Below are 20,877 nucleotides of genomic sequence, written 5' to 3' on the forward strand. Positions count from 1 at the left end.
TGGAGGAGCTGCGAGCCCTGCCTACGTGGTGGCGGCTCTAGGTCCATCCTGGCCAATGTCTTACAGGACGGAACCCTGACTTAGTAATCACGCAAGTGCTTGAACTGGACGAAATGTAAAGCTTTTGTGGTTTGGTTTTGTTTTTGCATTTTTTAGAACATATATAACTTCTTATCTAAAGTATTTAAAGAAAACAGTTAATTGATTATGATTAAGCAGTTTACTACTTGAATACATTGATTTTATTAGTATAAAATCAATGTATTTAATATTTTAATTAGCAATACTATATTTACTGAGCTAATATACTTACGGGACAATCACGATGTATATTGTGGATATAACTGCTTATATTAAAAAGAATTATGCTTTCTTCTCTTTTGTCAGTTTTGTTTATAATTTTTGTCATAATTTGTGATTTATAACTTTCAATTTCTGTGGGAGCAAGAAGACAGTAGTGTCCCTTCTTTTGAATAAGCTACCTCACATATAATAAGGACAAAGAGTGAGTAGCAAGGTTCTCAAAGCACTTAGAGCCACAAATTACTTTGAGAGATCATGAAGGCCTTACTAGCCACCTATCCCTCTTAAAGAAAACAGTTAATGAACCTGGGTCTAAAGCAGCAAAACACGAAATAATTTCTCTGGGGGTAAAACAGCAAGTGAGTGTGAATCAGGGCGGCAACTTCACTTTCCCGACCTCAGGGACATATCACCAACATCTCATAGTGACGTGCTGTGATACTTTCATAGTTTTACACGTGGAGCCTCACAGTTCCTCTCTAAACACACACACACACACACACACACACACACACACACAGAGGATTACTAGCTTTATAAGCTTAAGTAATCTATTTAAAGTACATACTTCTCCCTCAAAACCTAGATCTCCCTTACGTATAAGCTATGAAGTAAAAAGCAGGGGATTGCTTTGTAGATTTTGTTTTGTTTGTTGTTACCCAGAACAGAATTAATCTTGGACTGTAGTCTCTTCTTTAGTTACCTTGAGGAAAAACACACCGTCACTGTAATTGGCTGACAATCAGCAAGAAACCCTTTCCTCTCACACATGCAGAGCGACCTCCTCCACAATGTCTCGCAGCTCTCTTTAGCCACCCCAGATAAAAATGACTCACCTTCCCAACGGTGACTTTAAAGATCTAAACGGCAACATGCTTATTTTGAGCAAATGCAGGGTTGGGCAGAAGTAAGTATACCGTTGTTTGTATGGAAAACGATACAATAAATAATAATGCAAGAATAATCTCTGTGTTTCACGTATTCGTAACTGTAAACATATTTTTGCTCCCCCCCATATTGTTAACAAGTAACTATTTATAGTGGATACATCTAGTAAAAATCAATGGGATGAAATCTTTTCCACACTGACTTTTCATTTAAATGCAATACATTTATTCATATTGAATAACACACAAGTTGGAACATCATACAGATTAATGCCAAATAAAATTCCATGAAACAAAGATTTCCTACACATTTGATGGACTTTTAAAGACTAGTGTCTGCTAATACATGAGACATTGAGAGGGGACACTTTAGGTCCCTGAGGGGTCACTGAGTGACTCTGAATAGCTGCCAGGCCTGACCACTCACTTCAGCAGCTGACAGGACCTTTGATTCCGCCGTTTTTTTAAAGATACAGTAACACCTTCCAGGACCATTCTTCAAAGCTCAGTTGGAACACCTGTTTCCAGTGGAAGCCTTTCTGATCATCCAAGTCCAAATCAGCTCTTCTTTCTGTCATACTCTCACTCATTTTACCTTCTTTATCAATTAGCTGTTTGCATCTACAAGGGACTATTTCCTGGACCGATTCTCAAGTTCAGCACCCACTAGTTAGTAAAAAAATGTATCTGCCGAATCTTGCTAAAAATCTAGAAGAGTCCACTGAGATTATGTGTTCCAGCTTCTTCATGTTACAGTTGAAGCAAAGGAGCGACTGGTCCAATAAACGCAGCAGGCTGTGATGAAGGCAGCACCTGGATTTTGGGTTTCCCTCAAGTGGCTGCCACTGGGTTAGTGCTGATGGAGATCTAGTCCCTAACCTAGTTGTGCTCTCATTTGGTTACCGTATTTTTACGACCATAAGACACACACAGGTTTTAGATGAGGAAAATAGGAAAAAATTGAAGCAAAAGATGTGGTAAAATATTTAATAACCTGTGACCCTACTCCACCACACCTCCCCACAGCGAGCCAGGTAAGCTACATTGGGACTATAAGATGCACCCCCATTTTCCTCCCAAATTCGGGGAGGAAGTATGTCTTATAGTCTAAAAAATACGGTAGGTGAGAAACACTGATCTAGCTCCCTTGTGACTACATAGTGGGGCATAACATAACACAAATAAAAACAAAACTGAGACTGATGGTCTGCAGAATTCAGCCAAGATTATTTTTTTTAAGAGAAAAGTGATATATGCATGATTAAAAGAGTTCAGAGTCCTGGCCACAGTCTTCTTAAATCAAACAGTAGTCTGGTGGCACACCCATGTGACAACTGAGAGGTCTGAATGAGTGCGTGTGCTGTCCCAAGTGAGGACCTCACTTAAGAAGAATCCTTGGAACATCTGGGCAAGAGCACAAGCAGTTTATACTAAGTGAACGCCTTAATCATCAGGGATGGAGTTTCCAAATGCGACTTTAAAAGTAATTTTACTTTATATCAGCATGTAAGATTGCATATGAAGAACAAAGTAATAACAAGCCTTCTCTGGCTCATCCATTTTCTTTCAGGCAGGTCCCTCTAGTTCCTGGTCCGGGCATCCCTGTCTGTCAGTTGCAGGAACAGTCTTCCCTCCCCCAAGTCCCTGTGTTTGCTGTTCCCCTGCCCCAGGCTCTTCTCCCAAGTCTCTGCTTGGCTGGAGGCCTCTCCGCTGTGACTTCTCCCCAGAAATGGGCCCTCCTCAAAGAGGGCCCTTGGACCCATCTATGCAAATTAGGTCTTCTCCCAGATTCTTCTCCCTCTTACTATGTTAATATGACGCCTTACTCAGAGCACAGGACAGAGTGCTCTCTTGTCTATTTACTTGTTTACTGAGGTGAGAAGGGCCGTAACTTTTTTTGTTGTGCACCATTACACTGCCAGCATCTAAACAGTGCCAGGTACACTATGAATAAACAGTATAAATTTGCTAGATAAGTTAATTATTTCAAAATACTCTTATAAAACTAACTGAAAATCATGGTCCCCTATGAAGCCCTTAGCAAGTTTTGAGAAATACACAATTCTACTTTATGAAATGTCTGAACATAATAAACAATACATTTTAAATATCAGCTTAATAAAGATTTTTAGATTTCTCCTTAACAGATTTTTGATAGCCACCATTTACTTCAAAGTTGAACTTAAGGTTTTTTTAATGCTAGTTTACATCAAAAAGTCTGTACCTACCGCTTATGAAAATATACATGATTAGTCATTAACAACAAAATATTAAGTATATAATAAACATCAAGTTGACTGTAATTTCTTGACAAAAAGAATGACATAGAGTCATGTACCTCAGAAACAATGGAAAAAACACTTTTTTCCCTGTCACTAACAAAGAAAACACAAAAACAAACAATTCTCAAAGAATCGCAGTTTTCAGACAAATGCTCAGCTTTTTAGGGGGAAAAAGTACAAAGAAGACAAAAGTAACACATTCTGTAGCACAAGGTCAGATTAGAAACATACTAGAAAATTTGAATAGAACCTCTATTGGAAACATAATGAATGTACATAATACTGTGCATTCTTTTTAAAGAGTCAGTATGCGTGCTTCTCAGTTTTTTCCTAAAAACTGAATTTTTCTTCAGAGAGGAAAACAATCACAGCGGCATCACTGGCACGGAGCTTTTTCTCTACCATCACCTGACTGGTGGCAGGCGTGAAGCCGGTCGCCACTTCGCAATTCTGGTGTTTGACATTTTACCAAAGCCATTAGACTCTTTAAAAAAATATCTCTTTATTTATTTTCATTGTTATAAGCATTTTTGCTTTATTTTCATTGTTGGCATTATGACAAAATCCCCCTTTCCTCTTTAAAAAGTTGCATCAACAGTGGGTATTTGGGGGAACTGAGAGTAAAACTCTATTACCTGCACAAAATCTGAAATCTGAATATTCAGATTTTCTATACTTTAAAAAGGCAACATTTAATACAAATCCAAACAAAAGCCAAGTCAGAATTGGCCAAGCATAAGAACATTGTACATTCTATTTTTATAGTGCGGTTCTGTGTATAAGAATGACTATGAAATGAAATCATCTTATTTCTAGCCATTTTCTTCCATGAACAATAACACTCACTCCTGAAAGGATTGTTTGCAACCTTACCAGAAATTTTGGGGGGGAATATTCTAATCTTCGAAACAAACAGTATCTGTCAACTTCTTACTGCATAATCTAAAACGTTAATCCGAGTACTGTACTTCATTTGTAATAAGTCTCTGTGATAAGGGTAACACTTCAACACATAACACAAATAAGAGAGCACCAAAAAATGAAAATTACTTTGCTTATGTTTCCGTATTAGAATTTTATTTGCTAAAGGGTAAAAACAGATTTGCAAAATTCACAGTTAACTTAAAACAATGGTTTTAAACCTTTTATTCCTAGCCCTTACTGCCTTCAGGAAGGAGAGAACATCTGGTTATTTAAGGAACACAATATGTTCACATTTTCTATGACTTTTGTTTCTAATTGGGTTTTAAAATTTTTTTGAATCTGAACAACTAGTGAGAGCAATGTTTTTTAATCACTTCATATTTTTCACACTGTCCTCCTTCTATCTCTCTGCTTATTCAGTGGATTGTTTTCGGAAATCTGCTCAGTGGTTCTAATATGATAAGATAAGGAAAGGAGCATTAGGACTGTGGTCTGATGCGCTAAGTATAGAGACCCTATTTATGGTGAACAGGGCATAGGATGCTACAAACAGATAGCTGACATTCAGTTTCTACAGATAGCATATATTTAAACAAATTCAAATAATTCTTAGGCCACATATACATGGCAGTTTCATTTATTATAGATGTGAATAAATGTCTAATATGAATGAAGAATTTGGGTGAGTAATAGCAGTAACTGGATTTCATTGTTCTTAAAACTAATGAAACTACAGTTCTGGTGTGGAAAGGTGCTCAGAAGACCTGGGTTCAATTGATGACTCTACCACTGATGAGCAAGGCGATCTTGAATATTGGGAGACCCCCCAAACTGTCTTCTATGGGGTGGGGACCCTCATAGTACAGGCTTCCTTTGCTAGGTGAGTGTTCTAAGAATCCATCTGTGGCTTTGTTGTGACAGGCTGTGTTTGGCTTCAGAGAATTTTAAAAATATTTCAGTGTGTTTGCCCATTTCATGATCATGATTTACGAGCATGCCTGTCCACAATGCCCTGAGTGTTGAGCAGATTTTGACCAAAAATGGCATGAAACCCGTGCCCCACCCTCCCTATTCACCTGATCTCACCCCCAGAGACTTTTTCTTGTTTCCCAGGTGAAAAAAGACCTCAAAGGAAAACATTTTGCCGATGTGTAAGAGGTGAAATACAAAACGGCAGAGGCACTAAAAAGTATCAAAATCAATGAGTGCAAAGAGTGTTTTGAGAGCAGTGGAAAAAATGTCTCGATAGGTGTATTGCATCAAATGGAAAGTACTTCGAAGGTGAGTGAAGTTTAACCATGTGAGAATAAATATACAATTTTTTTAATAAATAAATAAATTTTGGTTTCCTTGGGGATCCCACTCTAAACTTCACCTTGACCCTCAGTGTGTTCCTCTATACAAGGAGGAGCAAGATTAGACTCTCCTAGGTTCTTTGCGGTTCCAAAACACCCTGACATTCTAAGTCAAGTATGTTAACTGTATTCTTTGTTATGTCTTCCTTGTTCCATAATATTTGAAGGTGTTAACAAGTTTTCAGATAATTCGGACACATAGTAAATTAAGGAACTAGATACCCTTTAAGTTCAAGTTGTGGGGTTAATTCACCATCTAGATAAAAATGGCAGCTGAAAAATATATAATTGGCTACAGCTTCTGTGAAATGTGGATATGGATGTCAGGAATACACCAGGTGAATGAGGTACACCTAGAATCAGTGTGGTGTATTGGAAGAGGCTTAGCATTTGAGTCAGAATTCAATTCAGTCCTTATTTTCTTAACATAAGCACTGCAGAATACAAAGCTAAATGCACAATAAAAATGGGCAGCACCCTAAGGGGAAACAATGGAAAACATCAGTAAACAAACAGCTAAAATACAAGGTACTGTGGGGACTCAAAGGGGAAAACATGTCCTACCTGAGCCTGAGAATGGCGTCCCGGAAAAAGAAGAATGGACGCTGCGTATCTCGGGAGATGATGGGTGGACACAAGGCCACAGAGCCACTGTGGCTAGCTTAGAAGCTCACAGCTTTCTGGCCTTGGGAAAGCTGTGTAATATTAACTTCTCTGCACTAAACAATGGGGATAGATAGCCTACTTTGCCTACCTCCTAGCTTGTTTTGAGGACCAAATTCAGCACATCAAAGTGCTTGGGAACCATGAAGGAATACGGTCCTATTAGTACAGTTTACAGGCCCATTATTGCAGTCTGTTCAAATGAGAAATCTTTCACAGTAAAGCCTACATCATGTCTGATATAAAACAACTATAGCTCAGTGAGTGACTCAAGCTCTACTTGCAAAATCTATTCTCAACTCAGCAACTCCACTAGGATTTAGGGATAGCAATAGGGCAAAGTGCTTTTCTGAACACTGACAGCGAGGCTCAGAGTTCGTTTATTTTTGTTATTGAGCCTGCCAGCAGCACTCGACACGACCGTCACGTGAAGCTGGGATATGAAGAGTATACCTACGTGCCTCAGACCTCATCTTTCTACGAGTTTACTTCATAGAGACTTGTGTGTTTATATACTTGCTCTCATCTACTTGAATCAGGGATGATCCAAATATTTTAACCGTTTCACTGTTGCTAATAACAGAAAACAACCAAAGCACTCTGGTGTTCGGATTTTGAGAGGATACAGGTGAGGTACTACCAACACCTCTCCCCCTACGTTTCCCCCTGAGCATAGTGGCCTCCTTTATGGCTTCATAATAGACATTATCTACACTCTAGACTCTAAATTATCACTTGCGGATTTCTATAATACATATAAACTTGCTTTCTGTCCTCGTATCTTTGTAGCACTGGACTAGATCCTGTTAGATCACTAGAGTCAGTTCTTTATGGACAAGGATGCTCTGGGTGGGCGGGTCAATAAAGACGATTTCAACCACGAAAGAGAACACAAACACTCAGCAAGCATGACTTTTCCAACGTCACAAGGAGGGTGGGAGCAACGTCAAGATTTGACCTAACGTTCCAACTCCCGCCCAGGCTCCTTGCAGGACACTGTGCTGTGATAGATCTACAATGAGGTGACCTTAGTGATCATTTGATTTTTACTAAAGAATGCCAGGGGGTCAGCCAATATATAAACTTAAAACTATTACCGTACTGAGTTAGCTATCTGAAAGCCCCTTAACACTATACATCTTTATTTTTCCTATAGATATCATCCATGAACTTGCTCTCAATAGCGAGTTAGACATGCTCTCATGGGCATTTTAAACTACTCCATTCTGTGCAATTTCTTATGTTCCAGAAATTTCAGTTTAAGGGTCTGTATTTTGGACCATAATCTTAGTTATGTTTTTACTTGGTAAGATCCTGAATGTAAAAAAGTAGGGGTATTTGTTTTTTTTAGATATGCTGTTATTTTTTCTCTTAAACCTTGGAAAATATATTTTTGAATGCTTATAGACTTGGCTTCATAATGTCATATATTATATATACTACATTATTGAGATAAAAGTACTCTATTAAATCACAGATTACACTAATAACATTGACAGACTTAGTACATAGAATTCTGCAATTAAAATAGTGAATGATTCACAATAAGATCAACCATAATTAGCTAGGGAAAAATTACGGCGATTGATAGATTTAGGTAACATATTCATTTCTTCCTTCAACTAAACCAAGCAAATCATGCAAGTAGATAATTCAAATAGTAATTTTTGCCATTTTTTCCCACTCTGTATCACTCGAAGAAGAATTCCTAATGCTGAGTTGACAGGATTTACCCTAAATTGGTAGACCAAAGCTCATTGGCCAGCAACCTCATTAATTTCTTTTCTAGATATTTCATAATCTTGTTTTTTTAATAAACACCACTTATTTATAACACACACACACACACACACACACACACATAAATATGGGGCTTGATTTTCAGAGTCAGACAGTTTAACCTTACCAGAAAAAAATGCCATCTTATGTACCAGTGAAACAGACTATATTTCTAATAATGAAATTTTGTGTTAAGAGAAATGACATACAATGTATATCTGCAGAAAGTGGATAGAGGTACAAGGAAATAAATTATTCCCAATCAACCCAAGAATAAACAGAGAACATACTCGAATGTTGAAGTTGACAACTGGGGAAAGGGCAGAAATCCTTTCGAATCAGAGTGTGTGGCCAACACGGAGGCCCGGGTTGATCAGACAGAGCTTTGGCAATGGGACCCACAGACACACCGACCCAAAGCCAGTTTGACAACTGCCAGCGAGACTGCTGGGAGTTCTGCCAAAGAGCCAAAGGCTGGGATCGCCACCCAATGCCTGGCATTCTCCTACTCGTGTTTGAAGGTTTCTCTCTTCTACTTCATCCAATATTTTTGTTTGGCTCAAACGCATCAAGAATTCACACATTTTTTTAGATCATTAAATGTTCTTATTTTCAAGAAATATAACATTAGTTGTAAAAGAGTACACTTTTTCTCAGAAGTGTAAAGAAAATTTTGGTGACTTGCTTTCAGTTCAACTAGAGAAATCAGCATTATAGTCTATTTAAATCTTTATTTTATTAGGTTCTTCTTCACCCACAAAATAAGAAATACATATTCATAATATGGGATATTTTAGTGTTTCATTGTATCATAAACTAGTCCTTTTTTATAGCTCTGATATCTTGGTCTTCTTCACAGGCCCCCGAGGTTTTACTTGGATAAATTGGCCTTGTGAGGAGTTGCGGCTATAATGAAGGTAATTACAAGGAGAAGCAGTTGTTCATCTACCTTCTTGTATTATGAGGAAGGCAGGAGAGCAGGACAACCTTCTAGGTAACAAGGGATGTGCTCCAGTTAATTTGAGTTGCTAGGCAATGAGGTATATGAGTTCTGGCCTACAACTCTAGGCAAATTCTTTCATTAGGCAATTTTTCTGCTATTAGACAAATTCCACATTAGGAATTCTCCAGAGAGAATTCGATTTTTCATTCAACTTAAGATTGTGCATCTCCTACTTGGAGGCTTACCTTTGGATCTCGAAGGAACAGAGCCTTGAGGATCAGTGAGTGGACGTCCCCAATTCGTGGGTAATGCATCAGAAGGCCGAGACAGGTCTGGTAGTTACTAGAGATCACTAAATAAGAGAAAAAAATAATAATTCAGAAGCAATATTTTTAAAGACATTTGCTTTACTGAGTAAAGATGTAACTGAGATTCAAAGAAAGCAAAGTAACAGCTCAACTGATTTGATCAAAGGAAATAGGGAGAAGGGATCTTTACCAATGGCCTTTGAATCAACACACCACACTGTTAGCTGCAGTCTAATACGCCAGCACTTACCCGCAGGGTGGGCTGAAAGGGAAAAGCCTTAGACATGGATATGTGTGAGCACTTGCAATATAAATAAACGCTTAGAAGCATGCATGTTTACTGCCATTTATGTGGCTGTGTTTAAATGTCTCCAGTTTTTCTGTTTAGAAACTACAAAAATCTCACGAAAGGGAAAAAAACCACTTTAAATTTTTCATAAAATAATACTTACCCTGATTATTATGCTTCATAACTTACATGTTGTACATATTCCTTTGTATACATAGACATTACAAAATTCACCATTCCAAAAAATGTGGTATTTTCCAATCATTTGTTTTTCTAAAGGTAATAAGAAATTTGAGGAAACTATCTAAGCAGCATTTCTTGGAGGCAAAATGTCAAAATCTTCATAGATGAGCCTAACTGTGTGTCTTAGACTGTCATTTAATTCTTCTTCAAATCAACCTAATTATGGGCACAATTATTAAACACATCTTTCAGGCAGGTCTATGTAAACTACTTCATTTCTTGGCAATCCATCTGCTGCTGCTGTCGCAGGCAGGCCCACTGAGGATGCTTGTTCTGTGCGCCACACTGTCTGCCTACACATCACTGATTGTGAAGAAACTTCATGGTTACAACTTCCTGTGGCTGCAACCGAATCTTTTTTATTCGTTGGAGTAGTTGAAAAAAATTCCAGGGGAAAACAACTGTCATTCAACAGAAACAACACCAATTGCTAAATAAATAATTGCTTATGGTCAGAAATACCACTGATTCATAGATTTTTTCCCTTGTGTTGGAAACACCATTTCTTGCTACAGCTTCTCACCCCTCCCTCTGCCCATGAACATTATGGGGAAAGAAGACAGGACTGGGAAAAATGAATAATTATAATCTATGTAAGGAACCACTTTATCATCTTCATTTCCGTTGCTGATCTGACAGCTTGTAATTTCATACATCTGCTTTCATTTGTAAAGTACTCACTTATCCTACCCTTTCTATATCTGTTCAGACTCTCCTTTCCTTGTTTGTACATTTTGTATGTTCACATTCAGTTACTTGTTGTCCTTTTTCCCTAGAAGTCAGAAAGCTAGGGCACTGAGAACAGTATAATGTTTTCCTGTAGTCCTTCTCTGAGATCTAACAAATAAATAAAACTTAGATAATAATTCATTTTTAAAATTTTTTATTTACTTATCTTTAGAGGGGAAGGAAAGGAGAGAGGGAGAGAAATATCAGTATATGGTTGCCTCTTGTGTGTCCCCCGCTGGGAACTGGCCTGCAACCCAGGCATGTGCCCTGACTGGGAATCGAACCGTGATCGTCTGCTTCGCAGGCCCGTGGCATTTAATCCACTGAGCTACACCAGCCAGGGCTCAATTCATTTTATAACTCATAAAGTTATCCTCCCAAATGCTATAATGATGACATATCAGTAACAAACCCAGAAAGTATTGTCGTTGATTTTTGAAATGGCTATGGGCTTGGGTTATGAAGGTGTGGGTCGGAATCCTAAGACACCATTTGAGCCTTTTACGAAAAGTTGCCTGAAGATTAAGTGACATAATCTATGTGACTGATTTATAGGAGCTGCTCAAAAACCTGCTAAAGAGAACTTCTCTAAGCTTAAGTGTAGTCATTTGGAAAACAACTTTCTCATTGAAAAAACTATATGCCCACCCCATTCAGTTTAATAATTACGTGTTGAGTACCTACCCCACAGCAGGCCCTATGCTAAGAGGGGACACAGAGACAAACGCAGCACAGTCCCTGCCCTGAGGAAAAGTAAACTGCAGTAGGGCAGGTGTGCAACAACAAGAAGTTACTCCTCCTACCACCACTGAGATGCCAATGGATTACTGAAGGCTTTCTGAGACCAGGCCCCATGCCAAGAACTTTATCTGCATTATCTCATTAGGTTTCTATGATAATCTTATTATAATGGAACAATTATTATCCCCGTTTTACAGGTGAGAAAATTGATACTGGGAAAGCTGTGACATTTCTCCAAATCACACAAGCCCTTGGTGCATAAGGCCAGGTATAGTAAATATTTAGAAATAGGTATAAATTCTTGTATTTAGGAATGACTAGCATGTAAAACAAATAATCATGGGTTAAACATAAGACAAAAATAATGAGCCAACAACAAAACCTTAAATTAAGGCTTTAACATAATTTATTGTGTCTCTTCACTGAAAACAAAGCCAATTTGTGTTAAGTGTCCTGCAAGACAACCAGGCATGCACAGGGCATCCAACGCATACAATGTGCTCTGGAAACGCATTTGCTGAGGGCTTACTACGTGGAGAGAAAACCATACAGTTACTATGTGCAGTGTCTTCAACTATTTAAAAACCCTTACTAGTTTAACTTCCCCAGCTATAAAATAGCAACATTCAAAATGGGCTTCAAATGGACCAGACAACCAGATGAGGGTAGGGAGTAAATCATAAATAAAAATAACAAAACTTTGATTCTTTGCAGTCTGGGAGAAAGCCAAGTATAAAACAAGGTCATGTCCTTCTCCATATAAAGTGATTTTTATCCAGTGTTTAAGACCCTTGTAAGATTTTGTCCTTGCTGATCCTTATTTCTCTATTAGCTTTTGGGTAGAATATCATAAGACTTTTAAATTAAATTTTTGGAAAGCGGACAATTTCAAATTTGGAGTAGCACACTTTTTGTCTAGTAGAAGACTTTACTCAAGAATTTACACTTTTGAACACACAAAGGTGTACGTCAAAACTCTTGCCAACTGAAAGGCAGTAAGTAAGCAAGCATCAAGGGCAGAATTACTGGTGACCAGGGCGTAAGCCCTGGAGAAAGAACAGGGTATCAGACAAGTCCAAATGACAACATGTTAAATCCACAGCACCAGTGGTACTAGCTGTGAAATTTAAAGCAAACCACTTAAGTCTACAGGGGCGAGTTTTCTCTGCCATCCTCATCTCATGACCCATCAAGGAAGTGATTTTCAACCTTCTTCTTCTCCTAGCATACATACACTAATTACTGAAATTCTGCAGCAACCAAAAATATATTTTTTTTGCTGATCTGAACAAAAAATAGGTATAATTTTGATTCATCCACACCAGATGGCTATTGTTGTGTTGGCTGCTGTCATTTTTTTTATTTGACAATCTAAGGGAAAAGAGGTCAGTGCCCTGACTAAATAGGTAGTTACAGCATGTTTTACAAATTCTTGCAGCACACCGGTGTGCCTACCTCAGTACACTGGTTGAAAATTGCTACATTACAGAAATAAATGAGCCAATACGGTGCAAAAACCTTCAAGTATTTCATTGCAAGCTATTAGTATTAATGCAATGATGGTAGGCATATGCTCAGAGTCCGGGCCCAAGTCCCATTTCCACATCTCAAAAGTGTCACTGAAATGAAGTCTGAAAAAATTAGTGTGTAGTAAAATTTAGGAAAGAAACTGGAAGCCTGATTCATAGTTTTGTCTCTTTTAATTTTTAATCCAAATGAGGAAAAACCATAGGTCAGTTTATTTATTTATTAATTAGTTAATGTGAATATAAATCTGTAGGCTATTTTATTTCTTTAAATTTAGTGATTTTTAAAGCCATACTCAGAATTATAATCTACTGGTAAAAATGTTTGAGGTATAGAAAATATTCAAGGAAGAAGTTCTGACAATATCCATTTTTTGTTAGACTTCATGTGTTCACTCATTTAACAAACATTTGTTGAATAACCATTTTGCTCCACACACTGAGCTAAGTCTCGAGGATATGACGAGAAATAAGACGCCATCTCAACCTTCTCTTCACGTTCCAGTGGAAGAGAAGCATAAAACTAATTGCAACTCAGGACAGAGCTGGTAACAGTGACACGTGCTAAAGGCTGTGACAACTCCTAGATTGGAAGACTGTGAGGCTAGTGTCAGTCACCTGCTGTCAGGGTGTCAGCCAATAGCACGTGGAAGCACAGGGAGGCAGGACACTGAGCAGCCCCTAGGGCCGGGATGCTAAGAAGAAATGGAGACATGGAAGGCAAAGAGTGGGTGGCAGTTTTGCTTATAAATAGGGGATATGGAGTTTAGATTTTACTGTCTTTGTTAGCATTCACTGAAAGACTGTAAGTAATGTGATTAGATTTGTCTTTCAGAAAGGCTGGCACTGCAAGGGTGGTCATTGGGAGGGAGGGAAAGAGGATGGAAGGCAGGGGGCGAGGCAGAGTTCCCGGTGACCCTGCAGAGGAGAGAACACCTGAAAGTAAGGAATGGGAAAGGGGTGCAAGGGGCAGAAATTGCTGGAAAATGGGATAGGTCTTTCTTCCTATGTGATTAAGTTTGGGGAGTGTGTGCTTATGACAAAGGAACAGACAAGAACTTAAAAAATTAGCTAATTTATCTAAGGCTACTCAAAGGATACAGCAACTTTTAATTATTTCTTTGTGAAAGTCTTAAGCAATTTTTATTTTTATGAAACCTATGCATGTACTTGTTTAAAGAGTCAAGTCATTCGTTAAGTCTGGTTATAAAGCCATACTTGCTGTCTCCTGCCCCCATTTCCCGCTCCCTAGAAGCACTTGCTTTCTTTTAGCTGATTAAAAAAATATTTACCTTCCATATTGTAGAAAACATGTGAATGTTGCTAGTTCTTATTTTAAATGTTATCAACTGGCTTCCTATCCAAGAAGACAAAACTTAACTTATCCTCAGCATGGAAACCCATACACCACACATGTATTCTTTGTCTCTCCTTCCCTGAATGTTAGGTATTTTTTCAGTTTCATGTTTTGTTTGTTTGTTTGTTTTTTTTCAGGAAATTGCTCTGGAGGCCTCTGGCCTACTCCATCATCCTGGGAATGTCTCTGATTTCTTGCAACTGTGGTGCCCTTATTTCTTGGAGCAAGTAGCTTATTCTTCTTTATTCTCCCATCTAGTGGGGCAACATCCTCCAAAAGTCTGTGCACAGCGCACAGATTTACTGAAACCTTCTGTTTGAAAGATTTTCTATTGGCAATGAATAGTCTGACTAGGTACAGAACTCCAAGTGGGAAAGAACTTTTCCTTCAAATGTTGGGAGCACTGCCCCAGAATTCCCAGGTTTCCAGTCAGAAAGCCTCACACCATTCTTTTCCTGGTCCTCCACGTGGTTTATTTCTCTCCTCTTTCCCCACTAATGTTCTGTGAATCCACGATAATGTACCTGGGGCCTATTTTCACAATGGGCCCTTTCAATTTAGAAATTCATGTTTTTCTGTTTACCTAGATATTTCTAATTGTTTCTTTGCTGGTTTTCTCCCTGCTGCTTATTTTGTGTTTGTTATTTACTTTCTCTCTTTTAAAGATATCTCATCTCAATGGAATTTCCCACCCTGATCCTCTAATTTTCTTTCTTTTCTAACTCTGTTTTATGTGTGCTTTCTTTTTTAAAATATTTTACTTATTTATCTTTAGAGGGGAAGGGAAGGAGAGAGGGAGAGAAATATCAATGTATGGTTGCCTTTCGCATGTCCCCTGCTGGGAACTGGCCTGCAACCCAGGCATGTGCCCTGACTGGGAATCGAACCTCGATCCTTTAATTCGCAGGCCCACACTCAATCCACTGAGCTACACCAGCCAGGGCTTATGTGTGCTTTCTGGGGCACTCTTTCTATTTTCTAATCCAGCCACCTTATTTTCACCATATTTCAATTTTCAATGACCCTTTTTCCTTTATGTATTTTCCTGGCTCCCTCCGAAGGTTTCTCCTGTCGGCATAGTTTGTCCTCCAGTTACTTTTACCCTGGTTGCTTGTTTAGATGTCTGCTTTCATTTCATGCTTTCCTTAAGCGTCGGGTGCTTTTGGCTATCTGCTCCTGTTTAAGAACGGGGCAGTACGGTACAAGGGTAACTTCAAGATCGCTGCATGTGCACAGAGGGATGGGTGTGTCAACTCTGGGTCTTGGGCAATTCTTGAGCCTGGATTTTTAGGCCTTTTCCCTGAGGTTGATGAGATAACTCCTATAGAGGAGTCTGCCAGACTTCTTCCTGAAGGGAGACAGTCTGGCCTCGGGTCAGTGTTCTGTTATTTGAGATGGTGAAGAATACCTGTTTCTCCAATATTCACTGAAAAACTCCTGAGTTCCTAGTTAAGATACCGCCCATTTTACCATCTCTAGAGGATAAATCCTGAAGGTAAAGTTGTAGATCCGGGTACAACAGCTGCTTAAATAGACTATCAGCCAGTTCTCGTTTTTAGTCTTACCTCTTCCTCCTGACCCCCAGCAACTTCAGAGGTTCTTAGCATTGCAGATTTCTACACTTTTTGCTTTCTTCTTTGTTTTGGTCACTTTTGTATTTAGGTTTCTTAGATCTGGTAAATCAGTTATCACTGATCCATCTATGTTCCTGCTTCCAAAATTGTCATAATCTCCTTCCTATGTCTGTGTCTATAGGTTTATGCTATTTTAACAGGGTTTGGGGAGCAATGGAGGTAAATGTGATATGGTAGGCAGTTACACAGACATGAGCAGAGCAGGAATGATAAACCAGGTACTGAAGGTCACCAGGATGGAAAGCCCTGGCATGCCTAGCAACAGACAATTTTAAGGTGGGACCTTGCCCCAAGAGTGACCTTGCCTCCTCTAGCATTTTACTGGTCATGAGGTGCAGACCTTTTCCTGACATTTCCTCACCTGGCACATTGCTAGTCATGCAGTACAGTAGACCCCCCCTTAGAGAAGGAACAAAGGGGCCTGAGAAGAGCCTTATACATGGCCTTTTACGACCACTCCTATAAGCATTAAGCCCTAAAGACAATGAGGTTCTGACACAAACCTCAAATAAGAACACAGCCTTGGGTCTGCTGACCACAGAGACAGAGTTTCGGTCAACTAGAGATAACAGCTAGGCCTCAACTGTGTTTCAGCTCCAGGACAGCAAAGCAGCAAGCCCAGGTAGGGCGATGCCATGGCTAACATCAGGACCAGCTGCAAGGACTAATGACCTTCTCCTCCACTGGCACTGACCAATAGTAGAGAACATGACCTTGAAATGATACACTTTGAAAGCTGATGAATATTCTATCGAGATCCCCCTGGGATGTCCAGATAAAAGGACCCAGCTCATGGGTGCACGCTCTCTCTCTCTCATGCACACTCATGTCTTTCCCTCCACTTTCTTCCCCCAAGATGCTCTCCTTTGCTTTCTTTTTCCTAAGCTCCAAGGGGGCCTTTCTTTTGGCTGTGTAACTCATTTCCTGAGCTCATGCAGCCCAGCTGGCTCACTTCTACCTCTGTGACTTTCTAAATAAACTTTTGTTCGTATTTGAGTCTTGGTTCTGAATTCTTTCTTAGCCGAAAGTCAAGGACTGAGGTCTAACATCTGGTGCCAATCGCCACTAACGAATGCATCTCACATCTGATATCCTCAATCACTTCTTTAATGATGTTTCTATTCAGCACCTAGGCAGGCAAAATGGAAGGGAAGAAGAATCTAGGTGGGGAAGAAATTGGGTGGATAAACTTGGGGATGTAAATAGTCAGAAAGCCAAAGAGTACCAACTCCCTTTCTCTCATCGTCAGAGAGAGTAGGCCCAGTCAACTTGCAGGACTACTTGCATTCTCTCTCGGCAGCAACAGGTGGAACGGGACCTTGAGCATTCTTGTTAAGATTCCAGTGATGCTGACAATTTAGCAGGCTTTTGCTCACTAAAGGTGTTCTAGGGTTCCTGAGTTACTACTGCATTGCTTTCTAGGGCATTGGAAAAATGTGACAAGGGTGTTAAAACACCTAAAGGTAAGATTATGGCATTAGGAGATAAGACTACTTCCTCTTCTTTACAGAAGGCCAGAATGAGATAGCAACTATTAATTTTAAACATGAAATAGAATTTCAGTAGGATAATAATTCCCCTTTCCTATCTCTATTCCCATAGCTGTGTAAATTAAAACTGTTTTTAGGTAAAAAAATAAGACAGTAAAAAGAAAAGATGACACTCTAAACCCAACACCATGGAATGCTGTTGATGATGTGGAGAAACAAGAACTTTCATTCATTGCTGGCGGTGAGCAGAATGGTAGAGCCCTTAATGAAAGGCAGTTTGGCAGTTACGTGTGACTTTTCAGGCCTAACCATAGTCTATTATGTGTCAGTCTGACTGGCCTAAAGGATGCTCAGGTAGACTGGTAAACATTATTTCTGTGTGTGTGTGTCTGAGCATGTCTGAAAAAGATCAGCATTTGATTTGATAGACTAAGTGAAGAGATCCACCCTCACCCGTGTGAGTGGGCATCACCCAATCTGGTAGGGGCCCAAATGGAATAAAAAGGTGAAGAAAGGGATATCCCTTTTCTCCTGGCCTTAGATATTGGAGCCCCTGGTTCTCAGGCCTTCGGACTTGTAATGAATGACACCATTGGCTTTCCTGGTTCTTCAGTTTGCAGATGGCCTACTTTAGGGCCTTTAGGTCTCCACAGTCATGCAGCCAACTCCTGTAATAAATCTCTTCATGTATATATTCTACTGGTTCATTTCTCTGGAGAACCCTGACTAATACAAAAGGTTTTACTTGATAGGCCTTTCAGAGGACAACTGTCCTCTCTCTACTGGCTGGTGCACAGTCAGTGCACTGTGGTCTCTGACGGGAGCTGCAATCGAGGCCTCAGACCAACTCAGTGATATTCCATGGGTGAAATGGGATAGAGGGTGTTGGCATTTTTTCCATTTTTAGACTCTTCAGTAAGTGACTAAAAGCTTAACACTTTCATTTTTGACTTGTTGCTTTGATTGGCTACTCTGATACCTAGCAGCTCAGCTGTCTCTCTCTCTCCCACCCAGCTGAGCTGAGCCCCTGACATTTACCATATAAGCCAGCAATTGTGCTCCTTGATATTTACTCAACTGAAATGAAAACTTATATCCACACGAAAAAACTGCACACTGACATTTATAGCAGATTTATTCATAGTTGCCAAAACTTAGAAGCAACCAAGATGTCCTTTAGAGGGTGAGTGGATAAACTGTGAAATATCCAATGGAATATTATTCAGCACTAAAAAGAAATGAGCTAAGAAACCATGGAAAAACATGAAGAAAACTTAAATGAATATTACTAAATTAAAGAATTTAACTGTATGATTTCAACTATATGAAATTCTGGAAAAAGGAAAACTATGGAGACCATAAAAATATCAATGCTTGCCATGGGTTAGAGGGAGGAAGTGTTGGATGGAGACAAAGCACAGAGGACTTTTAGGACGGGAAGCTGCTCTGGATGATACTATAATGATGGGTGCATGTCATTACACATTTGTCCACACCCACAGAACATCCACCACCAAGAGTGAGCCACCATGTAAACTTTGGACCTCAGGTAGTTACCATACGTCAGGGTGGGCTCACTGACTGTAATGTATGTAATACTGTGGTGAGGCGCGTTGATGGGGCTGGCTGTGTGCATGTGGGGGGAGGGTGTAAGGGAACCCTGTGCTTTTTGCTGAGAACCTGAACATTCTTTAAAAATAAAGTCTATTTAGAAAAATTTAACATCAGAAAAAGACAATGTGCTTTATCAGCCTGTGTTAGTGAAATTTTAAACAACTTTTGCACTGAAGTATAAAGTAGTATAAATGTTATTTGAAACTCAAAGGGCAGATTACTATCCATACCTGAGATGGTCATAAAAATAACTGTCAGTACTAAGGTCTGTGAGGGACAAGAGTTGGCTGTCTGGAAGGGCTGAAACATTCCTTCAAAATCAGCCCACCGATTCGTGCTTTGATGAATACCCTGACACATTATCATATGATTTGAGTCTTTGTTTCTAGTCCCTCGGTTTGGGTAAAGCTTTTCCAGAAAAGGCCAGCAAATTCAGTCTGTAGTGAAATTAACTGCATTTTGACATCAGTATGATGCTGAATATGCTCTTAACGAGAAAACGGAGAAACAGAACTTCTGGGGTAGGACAGATGGAAACACTGGCAGACAGGCAGTGGCTGAAGAGTACATGGAGATGAGAAATAAGCAGGAACAGTGTTTTAAACCACGAAGAGGACACAACTGCCACACCAGGACAGGCTAAAAGTGACTGCGGGGACCCCTACGGGAGATGGAGGAAAGTCACAGTCTGTTACATGTTTACATTGGCTGAAATACGACAAGGCAGGAAGTGGGTTGCAGTGCCCAGAAGGAAACTTTTCCATTTTCGAAGTGTTCAGGGAGATGGTAAATTAAGAAACAATACACATTTGAGTTACTTTCTGGTTAGAAAAATCTGCTACAAAACGGATTTGAATATAGTGTCTTACCTATTAATATACTTTACAAGACAAGGAAAGGGTACGTCACACTGTAAATGAGACAAAATGATTTTCTTGGATACTAGTCAAAAATGAAATAAAAATTCAAATTGATAATAAAGATGTGAAAAATTTTAGATATTTTACTTAAAAAGCAGACAATGCTTTCTTTTAAGAGGCCATGCTGAAAAGTGTATTAAAAATCATTATTTGCTTGGTATTCTCAAAGCTTTGGGGCACCTCTTCTCTCAGCAATCACTGCATCTGAATTCATGCCCCTGAGGTGTCTGGGGTACTCTCCTGTCTGAGATCACCCTGAATACTACCTAAGCACATGAAAAACTTCTTTAAGGGATAGGGGGAAATTGTAGCAGGTGGTGCTGATCCTAAGGATCTTGTAATCTAGTTGAGAAGATGGGATGGATATGCACAATAAGGAGGAAGATGGAGATAAATATATGCTACTTTTAGTGGTACTGACTAATCTTATAGGCAAAGGTATCAGGTAACTGTCTCTCTACAGGACCAAACTGAACGTACTTTTTGAGCCGTATCTTACTGTTTCTCCTCACTCCTGACCCCCACATCACCTCCCTTGGCTCAGACAACAATGTTTTATGAGGTCACAATACAAACTCTTCCTTCTCTGGTGTTAACACTGAACACTAACTTAACAGTGATATTACACAATATCACAATCCCATTCCTGTTTACTTCTTCAGTCTCATAACCTGTTAGTCTCTCTTTCCCTTTGCTTGTAGAAACTGAATGCCAAATTGCTTGTAGAGCTACGCCGTTTTCTCTAATCCCTTATACCTGGTCCATCGGGGCGCTCAGCTCCTCTCCTACATACTCTCTAGGTGCCTGTCCACACCTCCACCCCAGCACTGGATGTATTAGTTTGAAATTAATGATATTAGCCTTTCCTGCAAGTTGATAAAGCTTCTTGA

At 39.4% G+C, this 20,877-nt stretch overlaps 1 protein-coding gene across 4 annotated transcripts in view; it reads right to left on the reverse strand.

Annotated features, from left to right (window-relative positions):
• Positions 1 to 20,877, reverse strand: part of TBC1D5 (TBC1 domain family member 5) — a 476,007-nt gene that overhangs the window by 103,050 nt on the left and 352,080 nt on the right. For all 4 annotated transcript variants that reach the window (XM_037061363.1, XM_037061360.1, XM_037061361.1 and 1 more), the window contains one exon: positions 9,382 to 9,488. In XM_037061363.1, the coding sequence (XP_036917258.1) occupies positions 9,382 to 9,488 (107 nt within the window). The remainder of the gene's footprint in view (positions 1 to 9,381; positions 9,489 to 20,877) is intronic.

The sequence above is a fragment of the Sturnira hondurensis genome, unplaced genomic scaffold, assembly GCF_014824575.4.
Source record: "Sturnira hondurensis isolate 20B ecotype Veracruz unplaced genomic scaffold, ASM1482457v3 Scaffold0013299, whole genome shotgun sequence".
NCBI lineage: Eukaryota > Metazoa > Chordata > Mammalia > Chiroptera > Phyllostomidae > Sturnira > Sturnira hondurensis.